At 32.4% G+C, this 21,530-nt stretch overlaps 1 protein-coding gene across 1 annotated transcript; it reads right to left on the bottom strand.

The window, feature by feature from the left end:
• Nucleotides 1–4,952: 4,952 nt before the first annotated feature.
• Nucleotides 4,953–6,864, bottom strand: LOC112523198 (ammonium transporter 1 member 2-like). Its single transcript, XM_025132709.1, has 2 exons — nt 6,357–6,864; nt 4,953–6,253 (listed from the first exon to the last, which is right to left on the bottom strand). The coding sequence occupies exons 1-2, from the start codon at nt 6,862–6,864 to the stop codon at nt 5,229–5,231; spliced, it is 1,533 nt and encodes a 510-aa protein (XP_024988477.1). The 3' UTR covers nt 4,953–5,228.
• Between the last annotated feature and the right edge of the window lie 14,666 nt (nt 6,865–21,530).

Below are 21,530 nucleotides of genomic sequence, written 5' to 3'. Positions count from 1 at the left end.
CCAAGTCGAGACACAAGACACTTATCGAGGACACCATCAACGAGCTCATCAAAAGGATGTCCAGGTATGTCAAGGTCCCTGACCGGCCAACTCTGAAGAAAGRTGGGAAGAAGAAACTAAAGCTCTCTGATCCTAATGATGGACCATTCCTAAGGAACGAACATGAAACAAGGTTCTCTTTAGATGAAGTCCTGAAGGGTCATATGAGATAAGACATTTCTATGTTGAATCTTGACTTGCCGGATAAGGGGTCCATATACACCCAACTCTGTGCATTTTAAACCTGAGTTAGGGGTTATATTTCTTGACTATGAAGGTGAAGTCAGATTTCAGAGAATGTCAGAGCTACATCTATGTCCAATGGTTCACTTGGTTTATCTTTTGCTCTGGATAGATGATAGCATGCCTGGAAGAGTCGTCAATTTGAAGATACGAAGGGAATTCCTACATCGAAGAAACCTTAGTGAAAATGTACCTGATTACATAGATCTAAGTGTTCTAGAATAAGATTCTCTTTGTAACAACAATCCATTTTTTCTTGTAAATCCTTGTACCATGTCTTCTTTCATTAATTGTATTTACATTCTGTAAATTCTGAACATGTACTGTAATACTTGCATTATTTCATATGTTAAATAATATAAGTATTCCATGTACTTCACTGAAAAAGATCCCTGAAAAAAATAATAGGCACACAAGTCTATGAGTTCCAATGTTACTTTTCCCATTCACTGACAGTCTATAAGTCAGTGAATAAGCTTTCAGTTTCAGTTTTCGTACTTATAATTTTCTTAGATATAACTTAAGAAAACTTCTCAAGCTGAGACTGACCAAACTAAAAAAGATCCCAAAATAGTAAAAAGGGACATGTACTTCATATGTAACTTTTTCCTTACTATTATTTGATAAGATAATTTTCTTTATGTTATCTTGTTATCATCAAATAGTGGGAGATTGTTGATCCTCTCTCTCAGTGATTTGATGATAATCCATTTTCTCTTTCATGTTGTATTTGTGTTTCTGTATTTTCAGTTCCAGCGATCTTCACTGAGTATGTTCAGTAATCGCTGAAGAACTTGCATTGTAAATCTATCAGAGACAGCAATATTTCAAGAAGACAACACTCACACCAAGGAACCTTCAGCAAACGTCAAAGACTGAAACTGAAGATTAGAGACAGGCGAGTACGTGATCTGAAGCGGTATTCAGTGATTACAAGCCTGTCTACATATGTGTGAAGATTGCTCTAGCTTCAGCGAATGATGATGAGACCTTCAGGTCATTCCAGCATTCAGCGATCAAAGGAAGCTTGCTTAGCACGATTGTTGTTGTCTTGTCCTTATGCACACAAAGGACAAAACCCATACCCTTACAAAAGTTAGTACGGTACGGAGCCGATTAGTCGACTCTTTGTCCACCAACTTTAGGTAAGGATGTCTGCTCAGAAATAGTGCTTTTGTACTATTCACTGTAGCAAAGGACAAGCCTTCCTCTTAAGGTTTGACACGCACTCTAAGCCTACCATATTGCATTAAATGGTCATTTAATGCACTGGATATAAATAGAAGTGTTTCTTCTCCATGCAGAGGGCGCGCATCTCTCTCTAACCTTATTCTTACTTCAAGCATCTTCTAGCTTAAGTAAAGGATCTTTTTTTAGCAACTTCTTTTCTTGTAATTGCTAAAGCTTTGTGTGTAACCAAAGATTGTTTAGATAGGTTTTTATTACCTTATCTTTCCGCAAACAATCTTGTAAAATCTGTATTGATCTTCTCTATCAATATATATTTTAAATTTGAAAATATTGTGTTCGTATTCAACCCCCCCTCTACAAACTGTTTCTCTTCTTGTAGACCCTTACGGGACCAACAATATCAACCCTAAAATCTATGTTTCAGTTATAGGCTTGGCAGGAAAGGTTTGACATAGTCAGTGTATTGCATGTCTACATGATGATTGAGGGTTCATCAGTTAGTCCCCACGTTTTAAAAATGAAAGGGCATATTGACCGATTAACATGCCTGTCTTCCCACTAGATAAGGAATTGGCAATTGATATGGTTCTCAAGTCCCTACCTAAATCATATGACCAGTTTTTTTTATTAACCTGGATATCCAACCCGCTATGTGAGCCGACTAATCCCAGAGCGACCACCTGCTTTGCAGATAGTCCGGAGTCACCGCATTTGAACCTCTGTGGCCACAAGGGGATTTTTATTCCTCCTTGGATTTGAACCCAGGATCTCCTGGTACTTTTGACCTTTGGAGTCAAGCTCAAACCAATCAGGCACCACCCTTATGGTTTATGACCAGTTTTTTATGAACTACAATATGAACGGTGTGGATAAATCTCTCACAGAGCTTCACAACATGCTTAAAACTGCTAAGAGAAGTATAAATTCCAAATCGAGAGTATCCGAACCAAAACATGTTCTGATGATCAAACCTAAAAGTGGGATAGCCAAAAAGAAAAGAGTGGTTCCCAAGGGTAAAACAAAGGTTGGAAGTTCCAACAAGGATAAGAACAAGGGAAAGAGACGCAGTCTGCTTCAATTGTGATCAAAAGGGGCACTGGAAGAGAAATTGTCCAGCCCTACTAGCAGAGCAAAGAAGAAGAAGGCTACTGCAGCCGGAACTTTAGGCATGTTTACCATTGATTTGTTCATTTTCAATACAGATTCTTGGGTATATATTGGATACCGGATATGGTACTCATATTTGTACCACTTTACAGAGACTAAGAAGTGAAGAGAGATTGAAACCATGCCAGATGGAACTAAGAATGGGCAATGGAGCTAAGGTAACTAGCAATTGCTCAAGGGACATATGATATGGAATTGTCAAATAGCCTTACACTATCACTTAGCAAGTGTTTATATGTACATAGCATTACTAGGAATATAGTTTATTTTTCTCAATTACAACAAATTGGATTTATGTTTACTTTCAGTAATAATTCAATTTTTGTTTTCCTTAACAATGTTTTGTCTTTTGTGGCTAAACCACACAATGATATTTATGAAATTGATATGCTAAACAACTGTAATTATGAGTCAATATACAACATTAACAATAAAAGAATTAAGCGAGGCTTAAATCAGACTTACTTGTGGGATCATCGTCTTGGACACATAAACAAGAAACGCATAGCTAAACTCCAGATGGACGGAGTATTAGAATCATGTGATGATTCATATGATACATGTGAGTCTTGTTTATTAGGCAAGATAACAAAAGCACCTTTTAAAGGAAAACTTGATAGGGCTACAGAACTGTTGTACATTGTGCTTTTGTACTATGCTTAGATTAACATGTTGTACATGTTTTTATACCAAGAAAAGAAGTAAGAGAATTGGTGAGCCAAATTTGCTGGTTAAGTTTAAACTTAGGGATGGCAAAAAAAAAAACCGAAACCGACGGTGAAAACCAAAAACAAAAACTTTTGGGCCGGGATCGGGGACATTTTATCGGGGACGGGGTGGGGATCGGGGACGAATTCGGGGATTTTAACGGGGACGGGGGTAGGGACGGTGATCACTGGTCCGGCCCGATATGTATATATATATATATATATATATATATATTAATTTATATACATACATATATATATGTATATATATAATATCATTAAAAAAAAGTAACATTAAAATTTAAAAAAAGTCATCCACTTTACCTCAACAACCCAAATAAAGCTCACGAAAAAGTCTAGTTTATTTATTTAAAATCGTGATTTTAGTTGTATGATGTTTGAATTTCTGTTTAGTTTTATATTGTAATATAATACATTATTTGTAATTGGTTCGATTATGTTTGAGACATTAATTAAACTTAGATCTTTAAAAAAATTGTAATTTACTTTTAATTGTGAAAATTAACATATTGTAATTTTTTCCATATCGGTTTCGGGTTTCGAGTTCGGTTCTAACCAACGGTGAAAAAGAGAATTTTTACCCTTAACGGATTCCCCAACGGGGATCGGGGAAACTGCGGGGACCCGATGGGGATCCCCGATAAGATCCCCGACGGGGATCGGGACGGTTACGAGGACGGTTTTAGCTATCGGTTTCGGGGACGGGGATACCAATACCCGGCCCGAACCCGGCCCGTTGTCATTCCTATTTAAACTTCAAGATTCGGCTTGCCAATAGTAGTATTTGTCGGACTACTAGTTGAATTTTATCTTGTATTGATCTTCTTTCGGCTAGATGAAAAACCAATCCGCTTTGGTAACGATCTTGACCTCATTTCACCTATTCTTTGATTTTATTTATAAAAAAATTTGTTCTTGGATCAATACATACATTTATAAGATTTTTACAGGTAAAAATCATATCTTTAACTATATCCAATATATAAGCTATACATTGAATTTACTAGCTATAGAATACTGTAAAAAAGCTTCATCAGATAAACTATGAGTACAGTGAGACTGGAATTCTTTATCCCATAGAAGAATCAATCGGATTAGGAGCAATGAATGTTTAGATTAAACTCAATTGTTCAAGGATACATTCGATGAGTGATATATCTGAATTCTTTAAACAACTGGATAGAATTTTATATGAGGTAATATCCGATTAGTGAAGTTTATCGGATATGTACCTTGTAAACAAGGTAAACAAAAATGTTTTCGTCTAAGTGTTTTGCCGAATATTATGTTTATTATATACAAATCCGATGGTTAAGACCAACAATAATTTAGTTAGGTTGTTATGACATTCCGTTTAATTAGATGAGAGTCAGTAAGGTTTGATTTACATCTTCGTAGTGATGATGAGCGTGTTGGAGGTTAAATAATTATACCTAATACCATTTCCATCCTTGGCGGTAAAAACACCAAATATGGTGGACTAAATTTGTGGACCCCATATTAAAATAAACATATTTTATTTACTATTAAACAAAAAGATATCTGAAAATATAAACACGGTCAAAATTCAAAGAAATGACATGTGAAATATGAAAATTGAAGCAAGAAAACGCTTACGGATATATTTATCTTCAAATACAACATCATATTTATAACGGGTTCATCTAAATCATTAGGCGTTTGAAAAGCCACGTCTTGCCTTAGTTAAGAACTCGCTTAACAACCCGTTTATGATAATTAGTCAACGACGACGGTCGTTTTCTCCATCGTTAAAGTTTCGATTCCGCTTTTAATGTATAACCCTTGCCGAACCACTATAGAATCGATGTATATACGTATAACAAGAAAATAGTAATGGAGCTACACAACCACATGTGTTGTGTTGTGAAGGGGTGATGGGCTTCCACTTGCTGGTTCCACCTTTCCCATCATAAACCCTGGTGGTGGGTGAAAGCTTCCATCTTCATCGTGATAAACATAAGCAAAACCGCCATGTCTGGTCATGTCCATCCCTGCCATTTCATCTTCTTTAGAAACCCTCAATAAGTTGAGTTTTTTCAAGAGATAGAAAAGTGGGGCCATGGTGGCACTCACCCATCCAACAATCACCAGTATTTGGATGATCTGGGCTGCCAGCAACTTCCCTCCGCCGCCCATGAAAAGCCCGTACGGCCGGCCGGAAGCGTACACCTCATGAACATACTGTTTCTTAGCAAACAACCCTGTGAATAACAGCCCCCACGACCCACAACCGCCGTGTAGTTGTGCCGCCTCTAGTGGATCATCGTATTTGAACTTTTCTGCTAGGATGTTGAATCCGATCAGAACCCAAGCGGCGATAAAGCCACAAACGACTGCAGCCCATGGCTCGACCACCGCACAGCCTGAGGTTATGGCGGCGAGACCTCCGAGCAAGCCATTACAAACGTCGGTGACATTCCAATGGCCGACTAGTAGTCGTTTGCTAAACAAGGTGGTTAGTGCGGCGGTGCAACCAGCCAAAGTGGTGGTGACGGCGGTTCTTCCGATGGCACTCCATTGACCGTAATATTGATTCGAAGTGTTGTATGATTTAGAGATTGTGAGGAAAGAACCAGGGTTGAAACCATACCAACCGAACCATAAAAGGAAAGAACCCAAAACCACAAGTGAGGCACTGTGGCCTCGTAGAGCCACAGACCGGCCGGAACGATCAAACCGGCCAATTCTTGGACCTTCGATCAACGCACCCCAGAGTCCAGCGATCCCACCCACCATGTGAACCACACCCGAACCAGCAAAGTCAATAGCTCCTGAACCCAACAAGAGGCTGCCACTGGTTCGGGAGGCACTAGCCCAACCATCACTAGACCACACCCAATGTGAAACTATCGGATACACAAACCCTGTAACCATTTAAAATCAAACAAATTCGTCAAATATCTTACAAAGCATTTTTGTAATGAATAAATTCAAAGAAAATAGAAGGTGAAAAGTAGAGAAGGAGACCTGTCAAGAAGGAAGAGTAAATAAGGTATGCCACAAACTGAGTTCTTTCAGCAATGGAGCCACTGGTAATACCCGCAGCTGCTATGGCGAATGCCCACTGGTACAGAAAGAAACTATAGTCGTAAACATCCGATGGGATCGATTTCAGCCCGAAGTAATGTTTTCCGATGAAACCATTGGAAGGTCCACCGAAGGCGAAAGCGAATCCGAATACGTAATACGAGAGGCCACCAGCCGCAGCATCCAGAACGTTGGTGAGCATGATGTTCATGGTGTTCTTGGCGCGAACCGACCCTGCGCAGAGCATGGCGAACCCGAGCTGCATTGCGAACACGAGATAGGCGGAAAAGAGGAGGTAGGTGTTATCGATGGCATATGTGGTGTTCGTGAATTTGTCGGAGGTGGCGGTGAAGCGTTCGCATATGTAGTCAGCTGCGGCGGTGGCATTGGCGGCAAAGCCGAGGAGAGGGGTTAGTTCCGCGGCGGAGCAGGTGGGGAGAGCTGCCATGGTGGTGGAGGCGATGGGTGTTTGATGGAAGGGGAGTGGTGTGTGAAGTAGGGTTTTTATAGAGCAAGAAAGCAAATCATAAACCAGAGAAAATGTAAGATTTTTTATATTATTTTTTTCCAAAAAAAAATTTAATAATTAATATTAAGGAAAAAGAAATATTTATTTAATTATTTTTCAAAAAGACAAGCTTTTGTTGTTTGAAAATTTGTTAAAACAATAAATGAATATATTAAATATTTTAATAATATAATTAATTATAAAAAATGTAAAAACGTAAATTAATTATTTTTAATATATTATAGAGAATTTTTTTGGAGGTGTTCGTCCTTCTATTTTAAGAAATACGAATACTTTAAATTAAAGATTCCAAAAATTAAAATCTCAAAGAAAATTGTACGCAATTTCAATAGATTCTTTATTTGTAGTTTTAACGTTAATTGGTTTAAATAAGAAAAGTAAAAACACTAAATTTATGCAAAAAGAGACGATTTAAATGTGAATTATTGGTAAATTGGAAAAAAAATCTATTTAAATATGTATATATGTGAAATCATGTTTGTTTATTTATTTTTTCTTACCAATTATTCATATATAAAAAAAAATGCATATGTAAAAGTTGGGTTTTTTTAATCAATAATTTACATATGAATTACTATTTTTATGTTGATACGTTTTTGTCTTTCTTATTTGAACAGTGTCCTATTAAAATATTATATATTTTATCTTCTTAATATGTTTTATATTTTACCATTAATGAAAAAGAATTTAAAAATCATTTCTCACTTTTCACCATAAAATTAGAGAAAGGTGGTGTTTTTGGACATTAAGAGATCGTCTACCTAAATGCTTATCCGGTAAGTGTTTATCGGTAGGAGTCAATGCTATAATCTATTTTACCATATAAGATTGTATTATATTAAAACGGTATCGTATGCAACAATTTATTCGGTAAACGCTTACTCGGGTAAGAGTTTTACCATCACTTACAGGGTAAGACTCTCTATCCATATCATCGTTCTTACCGAGTAAGATTTCCAGCTCTTGCCATATACATCAGGTGAGGAAAGTTACTCAATCCACACTTACCGGGTAAGTATTTAGTAAACGGCCACTAATGGTTGGTATTCAGCTCTTAATACCTCTGAAGTTTGATTCGGTCAAACGTTTTTTTGTCTTAAGAACGTTTGTTTGTTTTTTTTTTTTGTTCAAGTAAGAGCTTAAACCTAAAACACAAGTCTCTTATAAATATTATTTGAGAAAATGTCATAAGACACAAGTGTTTTATAAAAAGATGTATGTATAAAATAACTAATAGATCACCTTATTTTATAAACGTTCTAAAAAATTTGTTAAAACACTCAAAAACATCCTATAAACTCATTGTAACATTTTTAAATATAACCATTTGTTGTCTGGTACGTCCTGTAACATAGATTATTACAACACCTAAACATTTTTAACATCTTATAAACCTGAATTTGTTGTAATGATTGATATCATCGTTAAAATATACAGATATTTATGTATACAGTAGTCGAAATTAGCATTTTTACCATATTCCCACTTTTTACCGTAGATCGATATACATCTTGATTGGTTTGCTTGAGCCACGAGCAAAGACAAAACGGCTAGCCTCTTTGAATCTCTTGACCTACGAATCATTATGGTTTACTAGGGTTTTACGAAATTTCCATCGGTACAGAATAACTTTCCTTACCCCGGATATGGATTAATCATCACTAACGGATTGCCGATGGATTTTTCCTTTGGTGATTGAAAATCAGTCAGTAATCATATGATCATCACCCACACTTTCTCCAACGATGAGATCCGCCGGTAATAGCTTTTTTTCAACGGATAATCAACAGATATTCCTGTCGATGAAGCCTTTTCGTTTTATTAGTGTGTAGCATCAAATGTTTTGACTAGTTTATGATCTATTGGGATTAATCAAATTTTGTGCTCCCACTACAACAAAATTGAGTTTATATAGAACACCCCCAATCTCTAAATGGCCCAATAGACCGTTTTATAGGACTTAATTTATAGAACCAAAACATAAAGTGACTTATCTAAAGGTGTTCTAATAAGTTTATGTGATGCTTTTGGGCATTTTTTAGAACATTTTTAATACAAAGTGTCGCATTAACAAATTTATAGGACATTTTTGAGAAAAATGTCTTATAAACTCAATTTTTGTAGGACATTTGTTTTTATAGGACAATTTTTCAAATAGTATCCTATAAAGTTGCTAATAAGACATTTTATATTAAAAGTGTTCTAAAAAACTTATCACGACATCAAAAAAGGTCATATAAACTTATTACAACGTCTTTAGATAGAACGTTTAATTTTTTTGGTTCTATAAACTACGTCTTATAAAGAGGTCTATTAGGACGTTTAAAAATTAAGAGTGTCATATAAACCCAATTTTATTGTAGCATATCTAAAAGAAAACCATAAATGCATGGAGGTTGCATAACAAATAATATTACAAGTAATTCAGATGACATGCTGAATTCCAATTATGGAAAGCTCAAACAAGACCAAGAAGATTCATTTACTCAAGGTTCCTTTTTTCAAAAAAAGTGGTTATAAATATATTAAATACTAATAAAATATCTGCAATTCTTTTATATTTAATTAAAATTTTATATTATTTATGACTTTACTTATTATACAAATAACCCAATTTTGTACTTGAATTTCAAAGAAAATTAATATTATTTGTACTTGAAATTCAAAGAAAATTAATATTATTTGACTTTGAAATTGTGAAATAAGATTTAAATAAAACATTTGAAGATTAAAATCATTTTGTCAAAGAGGTTTTTAAATCATTGATTGTTACTCTTATAAAGTTTGATAGTTAATTATTAAATTAAATTAGTATTTCACTGCAACAAAATCGGGTTTATAGGATACTTCCAATCTCTGAACGTCTTAATAGACCTCTTTATAAGACTTAGTTTATAAGACCAAAAAAATAAAGTGTTATATCTAAAGGTGTTGTAATAAGTTTATATAACGTTTTTTGACGTCGTAATAAATTTTTTAAGACATTTTTAATATAAAGCGCCCAATTAACAACTTTATAGGATATTATTTAATTTATGTCCTATAAAAACAAATGTCCTATAAAAAATTGAGTTTATATGACACTTTTTCAAAAGTGTTATAAAGTTGTTAATTAATGCGACACTTTGTATTAAAAATATCATAAAAACCTTGTTAAGATGTCCAAAAGCGTCATATAAACTTACTATAACACTTTTAGATATGACGTTTTATATTTTGGTTCTATAAAGCGATCTATTGGGATGTTTAAAGATTGGGGGTGTCTTATAAACTCAATTTTGTTGTAGTATTTTCTTTTTATTTTAAAAACATATTTTCAAATACTTTATTTTAATGAATATTATATATGTATTTTAATGCAATTAAGAAAAATTAAATTATGTATTCAAACAAATTAGAAATTATTAATAGTGATTGAACATAAAAAAAAACAAAACAAAACACATTTTATTTTAATACAATTCAGGGGCTGTTTACCAAATATTTTAACAAGTCCTGTATGGATAAATTTGTCTGTCTGTATAAATGGGTATTGTTGTTTACTTTTTTTATTTGAACCAACAGTCTAAATAAGATAAATGACCAATTTACCCCCCCCCCAATATTAATTATTTGAACATGAAAATAAAAATCATAAAAAGGCTGACAATGGGTTGTCTCATTTGGGAAGGAGGCGGTGCTTTAAATAAGGGATATGGATGTCATTTTTGTGGTTAAATAGGGACAACAAACCATTTATATATGTGCAATTAAGTCATGTTCTGTACGAATAAGCCGTAAATAAACAACTCAAATGAGCTGTGAGAATAAGCCAGATAGACCAATAAACCTAATTAAGTCGCAATTAAACAAACCCTTACCCTTAATTAATAAAAAAAATCTCTATAAATACTTAATAATATTGTGGTTTCTTTTTAATTGGTGGTGACAGGTTTGTGACAATGAAAGCAACCATCATGCATTTGATTAGTTTATGTGTTTGGGTTGCCTTCTCAATTAGCAAGAGGCTGCTTAAATTAATCTATTTATTAATTTAAATTATTGTTTTTTTAATCAAGATTAAGAATCTTTGAAGTTGATTAAACGGTAATTATACATCATCTATCGTTTAACCGAACAGTCATGTCCAGAATTGATATCATAAGATGATTCCATAAAGATGGTGTCCGATTGGTTTGAACTTGCGCTCCAAATGTCAAAAGTGCTTGGAAGTCCCAAGTTCAAATCCAAGAAGAAATAAAAATCTCCTTGTTCAAAAGTGCGCTGACTCCAGACTACCCGCAAGGCAGATGGTTGTCTGAGATTAATCGACTCACATAGCGGGTTGGATATCCAGATTAATCAAAAAACCCAGTTTAAAAAAATCGATTTTAGAAAGTTTTTCTTACATAATAAAGAAAAATTATTAAAGTTTTTTTAATATGTCCTTTTTTGAAGCATAATATGTCTTATTATAAAGACAAAAAATTGAGTCTTTAAAAATAAAATTTTATAAAATAAGAATTAAAACAAAATACGTTATATTTTTATTGTACTCGAATTGGATCTCATGGATTTAATCGATCATATACCAAATTATTGAATGGATGGTGTCTGATTGGTTTTAGCTTGGCTCCAAATATCAAAACTACTAGGAGGTCCCAGATTCAAATCCAAGGAGAAATAAAAATCTTCTTGTGGCCACGGAGGTTCAAATGCGATGACTCCGGACTATCTGCAAAGCAAGTGATCGCTCTGGGATTAGTCGGCTCGCATAACGAGTTGGATATCCAAGTTAATCAAAAAAAAAATTGAAATAAATACAGAATTTATTGTTTTTTATACGTATTATTTATTTATTGATGAAGAGAATCTCACCTACGAATTAAATTGTTTGAAGAAAAAATTATTTCCCAAAAGGCAAGGTTGACTTTTTAAAACATTAAATTCAAGATTTTTAAGGTATTATGTTTTATTATTAAATTAAATGTTTAATTGGTCAAAAATACGTTTTTGTTCGCATTAATTGTCATCTTTTAATTTTAAATATCAAGCAAATTATGTTTCATTTAGAGCTTCATCAAAGTATATGTCAAATAAATCGCTTGTCTGGTTAAGCTTCATAAGATGTAGTGGAAAATTTTATCTATCTGAGGTTTGAATCCAGATGCTGCTAAATTAAATGGAATGTTATTAGGTTTGACCAAGTGTTTGGTTGACATAAATGAAATGTAATTTGTCTAATAAATTGAAATCTGTCTATTTGGTTTGCGATATAATTGGAATGGGATGATGAAAAATGATAAAAATACCAGTTCTTTGATTTATTTATTTTTTGATTTTTTTTCTTTTTCATTTTGGAACTCATCTGCTCTCAATTTCCTGCCCTGAATACAATCGATTTGCATCCCTAATTTCTAAATCAATTTGCTAGAGCGACAATCGATTTGTTGATTGTTGCCCTAAACCGATCAATTTGCTCGACTGCTCCTAAAAAGAAGTTACGAACCATGTAGTCATGCTCCATTTCAAAATCTCCGTTTTGCAACGGTCCTTCGTCAAATTTTGAGCGCGTAACCTAAAGGATCGTATTGGATCTAGGAGATTGTCGACCGTAGCTTTTGTTATGATTGAACCGCCATATGAAGGTCTTCCATCTAGGGCCAGCGATACCTCCGACCACTCTCGAATCTTCTTCAAGACGTCAATCCCTTGTGACCACGAAGTTTCTTCAGAGTGGTACTCCGAAGACGACGAACGTACTTTCTGCCACCGGTAGGGTATGCTGAAACAACGTCGCTCAACCAAGAGCTATTCAGAGGAAGACGTCGATTCGGCATCTCTGAGAGAGAATTCAATTGCCATCAATTCAGAAGCAGTCGTTCATTCATGGAGCGGCTAGGGTTATTACACAATTTTGGATGAGGGTATTTTTGTCATTTACACAATTTTGAATGGAATGGATTTCAATTTCATCAGTTTTAGGAAGGAATAGTGAAATCCTCAAATGATGAAATCTTTGGAATTCAATTCCATTTCATGGATAACCAAACGTTGGAATGGAATTTGGTTAACAGAATTGACCATTCAAATTCCATAAGATTCCGACGGATTCCAACGAACCAAACGCCCCCTAAGTCATTCATGATCGCCCCTCGATTAATCGATACATGTAAGTTGGTCCAAAAATCCATGATTTACCAAAAAAAAGGTATATTTAAAATAATTGGTCGGATGGATTAAATAACAGAATCATGGATAAATTATCATGCCTAATTACATAAACTATTGTAAATAAAAAAAATTGTTGGAATTATTATTCAGTTGTTTTGAATAAAACAACATTATAACAAAATTAGATTTATAGGAAAGTTACCAACAAATAAGTGTCTTAATAGACCACTTTATAAGACATAATTTATAGGACTAAAAAATAAAGCATCATATTTAAAGACGTTGTAATAAGTTTATATGACATTTTGTTCATCTTAACAAGTTTTTTAGAACATTTTTAGTACAAAATGTCACATTAACTATTTTATAGGACACTTTTGAGACATTGTCCTATAAACTCATCTTTTTATAGGACAACTGTTTTATAGGATACTTTTTTAAATAGTGTCTTATAAAATAGTTAATTTGACGTTTTTTTTATAAAAATGTCCTACCAAACTTGCTACGACATCTAGAAACGTCCTATAACCTTATTACAATCTCTTTAAATATGACATTTTATTTTTTAGTCGTATATATTATATCCTATAAAGTGGTCTATTAAAATGGTTATTTACTGGTGACACTCTATAAACTCAATTTTGTTGTAGTGGAAATTAAAAGGTTGTAAGAGCACTTTCAACCTTTTATTCAAAATTTCTATAAAAATTGAAAAAAAAAAGTCCTAATTTATAAAAAGAGTTATATTTAAATTTAACAGTTTCTCTATTTTAAACATTTCAATATTAATTGTATTATTAAAACTAGAAGGGTACTCGTGTAATGTAGCGATATACATCTTGATTTTAATGTTTCGTTTTATATTTGGTTCTATCGATGTTATAATGTGATTTTATGTGGTTTTGAAAAAAACGAAAATGTATTTTTTTTTTTGAATAAATATAAATTTGAAAAAGATAATCGGTATTAATATCAAATTAACTATTTAAAAATTCTCGTTTTTGTGTATTTTCTTTAATTGAAATTTAATAATGAACAAATTTATTTTTGGTTTAATAAAATAATTTATTTAAGATAATAATTAAGCATTTTATTAGAACTCAATGATTATCTTAATTATATTTTAGATGTTTTATATTTAAAATGATGTTTATCATGTCTTTGATTATGTTTATCTACAGTTAGTTATACGAAAATGTGGAGCTTTAATAAGAGTACCCATGCACATTCTACTTGTAATCTTGAATTTTAAATAATATGCATTAATAAACAGTACTTCATGCATAAAAAATTGTTTTTAAGAGTTTTTGTCAAATACTTTATAATATAGTATAGATATTCAGTAATATAACAAAACGGAGTTCTTGAAGAATCCTCAAATCTAGAAAAATTGCATTATCTCTCTTATTTTCTTCGTTTTGAAAAAATTTTTTTGAAAAAGTTGTTGATACTGTAACAAAATTGAGTTTATAGGTTACTTAAAATATTTATGCATTCTAATAACATATTTTATAGGACTTAGGTTTATAGAATCAAATTATAAATTATCATATTTAAAAGTGTTCAAATACATTTTTAGGCATTTTAACAAATTTTTTAGAATATATTTAAAACAAAGTGTCATATCAGTTATTTTATAGGACATTATAAAAAGTGTTTTATAAACTTATATTTTTATAGGACATTTATGTTTATAAGACATTTTTTCAAATAGTGTTATGTAATATATCTAATAGGATACTTTATTCTAAAAACTTTCTAATAAACTTGTTAAAACACCTAAAAACGGTCTATAAACTTATTTTAACACTTTTAAATAGGACGATTTATAATGTGGTACCATAAACTTTTTTGAAGTATATAATACTTATATACGACAAATAGAACAAATAAACTCACACATTCTCCTCATATTTGAGGAGGTTTGAACCTCTAACCTTCTACGAGGGCAAAGACTCACATGCCGCTAGGTCAAATACCCTTTGGTATATGGTCCTATAAACTTAAGTTCTATAAAATATTTGACTTATTTTCTTTTAATTATTTTTTGTTTATTATTCTCAAATATTATTAATGAAAGAAAATGCAAAATTATTAAATTTTATATTATAAATATACTGAAAACAATAGTAGTATTAATAATGCAGGTAGTGGACTACAAGCATTGTTGAGATTCTTGGGCTGTTTCTGCTGAGCCAAATAGCCCACAAGCAAGTTCTAATTCTAAATAATTGTATTTCACTCCCTACAGTTTTATAAATTGTATAGTAAATTAGGGGCATTAATGGGTCAGGTTGATTGTGTTGAATGCATTTCAACAATTCAACTCAATGTTTGTGGTTTGAAAAATCTCTACCAAAACCAATGTACAACTCAACCCAACTCAAACCGGGTTGGTTAAGTTGATACTTTGGTACATAAAAATATTCTCTCAACCTTCTACTCATAATTTTTTTTTTCATCATCAACCATTTGGTAAAGTTATCCATACTTTCTAAATCTTAAGTATATATCACATTCAATTAATTTCTTCAATTTGCATATATATATATATATATATATATATATATAGAGAGAGAGAGAGAGAGAGAGAGAGAGAGAGAGGATGGACCAAATGCAAACCACTCAATTTGTACAAACCGTGCAAACCACTCTTATCCGTCAATTTCATTGTTTAATCTTTATGAAATTTTTTCATGAAAATGTTTAATCTTGTGAAATTGTTTCATATAATACTTTTTTTTGATGAAGTTGTTTCATATATGATTATGAAATTGTTTCATATAATATTTAATGAAATTTTAATGAAACCACTTCATGTATTTCTCTAAAATTAAAATAATAAAGATGATAATATCCATGATTAACATCCTCCACAATAAAAATGATTAATCAACCTCTCATAATTACAAAAAAATGAACAAAATGAAAAATTATGATTGGTTGAATGAGGTTTACTCGATTTATACAAATTAGGTGGTTTGCATTTGATCGCTCCTCTATGTATATTTGTGTGTGTGTGTATATGTGTATATATATATATATATATATATATATATATATATATATATGCGTGTGTGTGTATGTGTTCACAATTACTAAACATATATCCAAAGGAGTTATTAAGAGATGGAGAATAGATCGAAAATATATGTATATGAAGAGGATACGTGATGGTGTAATTGTCTGATGTACATATTAATATAGATTCAACAATCATATTAAATTCAATAAATAAAAAGGCTATTGGGTTCATCAGATTGAGTTGGGTTCAAATAAAAGTAACTCAATACCTACGGTTTGAAGATTTTACAACACCTACGGTTTGAAGATTTTACGACTTGATTAGATATCGAGTTACTTCGGATTAACTTATTTCGTGTTAGGTTGGGTTGGGTTGGGTTAGGTTGAGTTGAGTTAATAGGGTTCGTCAGGTTTTTGAGCACCTCTAGAGTAAACTATAAGTTTGGTCCTTGTGGTTTGTCAAAAATAACACTTTTCATCCTAAAATTTTGAAATTACAAGATGAACATCATGATTTACGAAAACGTCTTGATTTGATCCTTGACTCTAACAGTCACTAAAGATATCTCTTAAATAAGGAGCATTTTCGTCTTTTTATTGATTTTTTTGTTTTTTAAACCAATTAAAATCGATCTTATAATTTAGTTTCTATAGTTTTTGATTGATTAAATGACAAAAAAATCAATAAAAATATAAAAAGACCCCTTATTTAGCAAAAAAAATTAACGGTGTTTAAAGAAATGGATCAAATCTAGTCGTTTTTGCAAACCATGAGGTTATCTTGTAATTTTAAAACTGTAGGAACAAAAAGTTTTTATTTTTAACAAACCACATGGACCAAATTTGTACTCTACTCTAAATTGTATTTCTACATGATTTTAATTTATTTCAATCTCTAATTCTAATCTTCCTCCCAATCTGATATTATGGTGCCGGTATAGATCRAAATTCCGTTATCGTTCAATTCTGACTGGTAATAAATACCGGGACTTCGCGATATTTGATTGGTCACAATTCTCTATATTCCAGTTACTATAAAAGCTCCCAGAGAAGTCATTAGAGGGATCTTTGTTATAACCAGGTTTGAGACAACCTGGGTTGAGGTAATTTATATATGTTTATTATGTAGATTACGTGAAATATGCATATCTAAGTAGAAATGCATGAACTATATATGTGAACATGATATTGTGCATGCATATATGTGAAAAGATAGCATGACATATATGATTTATACATGTATGCATGTGGTGTGAAACATACATGAGGTGGTGCATATTTGTGATAAGTTATTATGGTGGAAACATTATTATATTCAAAAACATTATACCTTCATGGTTAAGAAACCATAATTTTATAATGGAAAACCCACTACCCAAGATTATTTCTATTGGTTAAAGCTTTCACCGTCTATGAGTTTTATAATTAAAATAATCTCCACCGCCATGGTGAGAGTATTTTAAGAAATAAAAAGATAAGATTCTATCTTATCATTTCATTTGAAGAAAAATCAGTTGAAAGAGAAAAAGAGTGTTGTGGCGGTGAAAAGTGTTCTTGAACAAATCTTTTATTCAAAGCTGTTTGAAGAGCTTGTGATTTGCTGTGTGTTTTAAAACTGCAGAAATTGTGATTATTAAGGTGAGTTTTTAAATTACCGTTGATTATACACTGTGAGTTTTTGATGACTAAAATCTTTATATTTTGTTATATGCTGGGTTTTGATATTGGTTTTGAAGAAAAGATGGTAAAACTATTTTGATAATTTAAAGGTGTTATTGTTATATATTTGAGTATTAAAAACTGTGTTGGAAAGAATAAAGAAGGGATTGCTTTTTTAGAACAGTTTTGGAAATGATATCTTGTTTTGAGGATTTAAAAAGGGATATGATGTTTTGGAAATCATTGAGAGGAAAAGATTGTTCTTGAGTTTGAAAGGTTTTGATGATAAAACTGTTGATTGAAAACTATAGATAATATTCTTTTGAGACGATTGTGATTTTGATCTGTCTTCAATTGAAATTAATCTATAGATTTTATGGATAAAACTATGAATGAGGATTCGATAAGATGGTTGTAACTGCGGTCCTTCATCCGAACTAGTTCATAGATTTTGAAGAAGAAATAAGGGTGGCATATCAAGGAGATGTGTCCTTTGGAATAAGGGTGGCATATCAAGGAGAGGTGTCTTTTGGAATAAGGGTGGCATATCAAGGAGAGGTGTCTTTTAGTATAAGGGTGGCATATCAAGGAGAGGTGTCTTTTGGAATAAGGGTGTCATATTAAAGAGAGGTGTACTTTTGGATATAAGGGTGACAATTGTGTGTGAATATTATAACTCTTACTATTATGTCTTTTAAGACTACAACATATTTGAGTTCTTACTTCTTTGTGATTTAAGAACTCAAAGATATTGTTCTTATTAGAAATAATAGTATTGATGTTATTGAGAAGGGGAAAACTTGGCCTATGACCATTGATATTAGTTAAAAGTGTTTTGAAAACAGAATGGTCACTTTTATGAGGAATCAGAGGGGCTCTGGTTGGTCCTCATTATTCGACCAGAGGATTCTGGTTATTGAATTGGAGAATGAGAAAGTTTTTACTAAATGTACTAATTGGATCATAGGATCGGTATCCATTGATAAGAGCTTCTATGTCAAAATCATATTTTTAGAAGTTTTTAAAAAAAAGATTTTATACTTAAAATCTTTTTATGAAAAACAGACCAGAGAGGCTCTGGTTGGCTTAACGTTGAACCAGAGGGGCTCTGGTTGATCATGTCTTTTGGAACCAGAAGCTCTGGTTAGTACAACCAGAGGCTCTGGTCAAACATGAACTCTTCATAATTACTCTTTTTATAAAAAAAGCTATTTTATTGATTGAAAGCTTAACTAAAGACCATTTTTAGAAATTATGAGCCATAAGTTCTGGTTAAAGTTCTGGTTAGTACAACCAGAGGGGCTCTGGTCGTGGAACCAGAAGCTCTGGAAGAGAGACCAGAGGGGTTCTGGTCCTAGTTATTGAAATATATTCCAAGTGTGGATTGGAACCAGAGGCTCGATGGACCAAAACAGAATCTGATTTTATTCTGCATGTTGTGAAATGATTATTTGATCAATGTTTTGGTGATCTTCACCCTGCATTACATAAAAGGGAACCTCACTAGACATTCATGTCTAACCCTCATTTCGTGTTTTCAAAATATGTGTGCAGGTAATGATAATAAGGGAAAGAGCATTATGTGAATTACTTCCCTATGTGCTTAGTTGTTTTGGAAGCATAGATGCTAGGATGCAAGAACATGTACTTTTGAAATTTTTGGGTTGCGTATTTTACATTATAGACTCTTGTATCACGGGCCTATGTGGGGGAAAAATGTATTCTATATATGAAATATGTGTTATATGCAATGTATGGATTTGGGGGTGTTACAATCTTTCCTATCAAAAATTTGTTTGTTCTTGGATATGCCTACGCCTATTATTTTTCCAAATAAGTCTCGTGGATACATATAATTCAGAAGAACATGTGAGTGATTCATACACAACATCTCTTTCCGTTATCAGGGTTCTACCAATTGATATCTTTCCAAAAATAATATCATCACAAGTGAAATAAAACTTTGAAACTAATAAACAACTTACAACTTGTGTTTTTACAACATAAACTAATATATGTTACTAGTCAACTAATAAGCTTAGTGAATATATAAATACTAATCAAAACATTGACTACTGAAAAGAAATAAAAGTGATGTTTGTTTTTTATGGTGTATTGAAATCTGATGTCTTATTTCACTTTTTGATTAATAAGAGGTAATGTTGAATTTTGAAAGCAGAATCAAAGACTGTTTGTTTTTGTAAACTAATAAATGTCTGAATTTGTATAATTGTCTACTTTGCCAATTATTATAATGTTGAATTTATATATATTCATACAATTTCATCTATTTCTTCATCATCATTTACATCTAAGTTATACAAAAACACTTTTGAGATCACGCCTTTAAGAGAATCACACACATACACATACATGTACACGAAAACCATGGTTTATACTGGCAGCAAAAACAACCATCAGATCAGGAAAAAAAGACCTATCAAGTCAAAACGAAATGTCAAGACTCAAAACCCATTATGCTCTTCAATAAGATGTCAAAACGAAAATCAGAACTTGATATGAAAACCCGAATTGCTAAGGTGTGGATATACATAACACCCAACCCTAATAAAATCGTCGAATCAAACTATATTTGACACAAAATGAGTTGTTTGATTGCAAATGGAGTCTTACCAATCTAAAATGGAACCCATTTGCAGTATACTAGACTGGGGTGTAAGACAGCGCATATGTCCATCTGGTTGCTTGCATATAACATCAATAGATACAGATATCGAACAACAAGTTGTATTACCTTAAAAAGCAGTTTGTGACAAACAAGTTCCAAATAAAGTTTTACCAATATTTGGTTCCACACCTCTTATGACAAACAAACTGTAGTATCTTAAACATGAAATATTCCAAATATCACAGCAATCTAATAAACCAATTTTCTTTGAGGCATGTCATCGAACAGTATATGGGTGTATCAGGGTTGGCCACTTCTTCAATACATTGACAAAAAGGTGATTGTAGCACATATTACTCCTTTACTGAAATCACATAGCAAAAAAAAAAAAAAAACCTATGCTAAATATAGCATTTTATACATATGTATACATCCCATAAAATCTGCATGAAACTCATCTGGAAAGCTCGCCGCTAAAAGTGAACGAATACTGAAATTGAGGGTGATTCTTCTTTTAAACCCCACTTCTTCTTATTGGTTCTTCAATCTTCTAAACTGAATGTTATGATATATTTTATAAAGATAAATAATCATTGTTTTAAACTTATTAATTTGATTAAAGTATTATATATATAGTTTTTCTTATCATTAATACATTATAAACACTGATACTAATCAAATATTTTTATTTAATTATGTACTTACCGATTGTAATTGGTACGTAAAATCTTATATCATGCAAAAACTAATGAATACCATGGTACTACTGTTGTATGCGACTTCCAATACCGTGTACCAACCTAATTTCCATACTGGTATGGTACTATCAACCGACTATAGTTGGTACCAATTTAATTGGTACGCTTGGTAAACATGGTGATTGGTTTAGTTTCGTTAACTTCCAAGTAAGGGGTCATTTACCAAACTCTTACTCGGGTAAGTGTAACATCCCGTCCCACATCGGTTGGTGAGGAGAACTAAGCACTCCTTATAAGGGTGTGGATACCTCATCCTAGCATGACCGGTTTCCCTTGTGGTATAGCGGGGAAAACAAAACCGTGAGGCATTGTGGTATAGCGTGCCAAAGCGGACAATATCATTCGCTTCCGTGCTGCGGACT

The sequence above is a fragment of the Cynara cardunculus genome (assembly GCF_001531365.2).
Source record: "Cynara cardunculus var. scolymus isolate 2C chromosome LG 12, CcrdV1, whole genome shotgun sequence".
In the NCBI taxonomy this organism is placed as follows: domain Eukaryota; kingdom Viridiplantae; phylum Streptophyta; class Magnoliopsida; order Asterales; family Asteraceae; genus Cynara; species Cynara cardunculus.
This window is presented reverse-complemented; position numbering and strand designations above follow the sequence as displayed.

Excerpts from the sequence above, each read along its gene's own strand:
- LOC112523198 (XM_025132709.1), bottom strand. The coding sequence starts at position 6,864 with ATGGCAGCTCTCCCCACCTGCTCCGCCGCGGAACTAACCCCTCTCCTC. Across the intron at positions 6,254-6,356 it reads TTACTCTTCCTTCTTGACAG|GGTTTGTGTATCCGATAGTT; the intron begins GTCTCCTTCTCT and ends AAATGGTTACAG.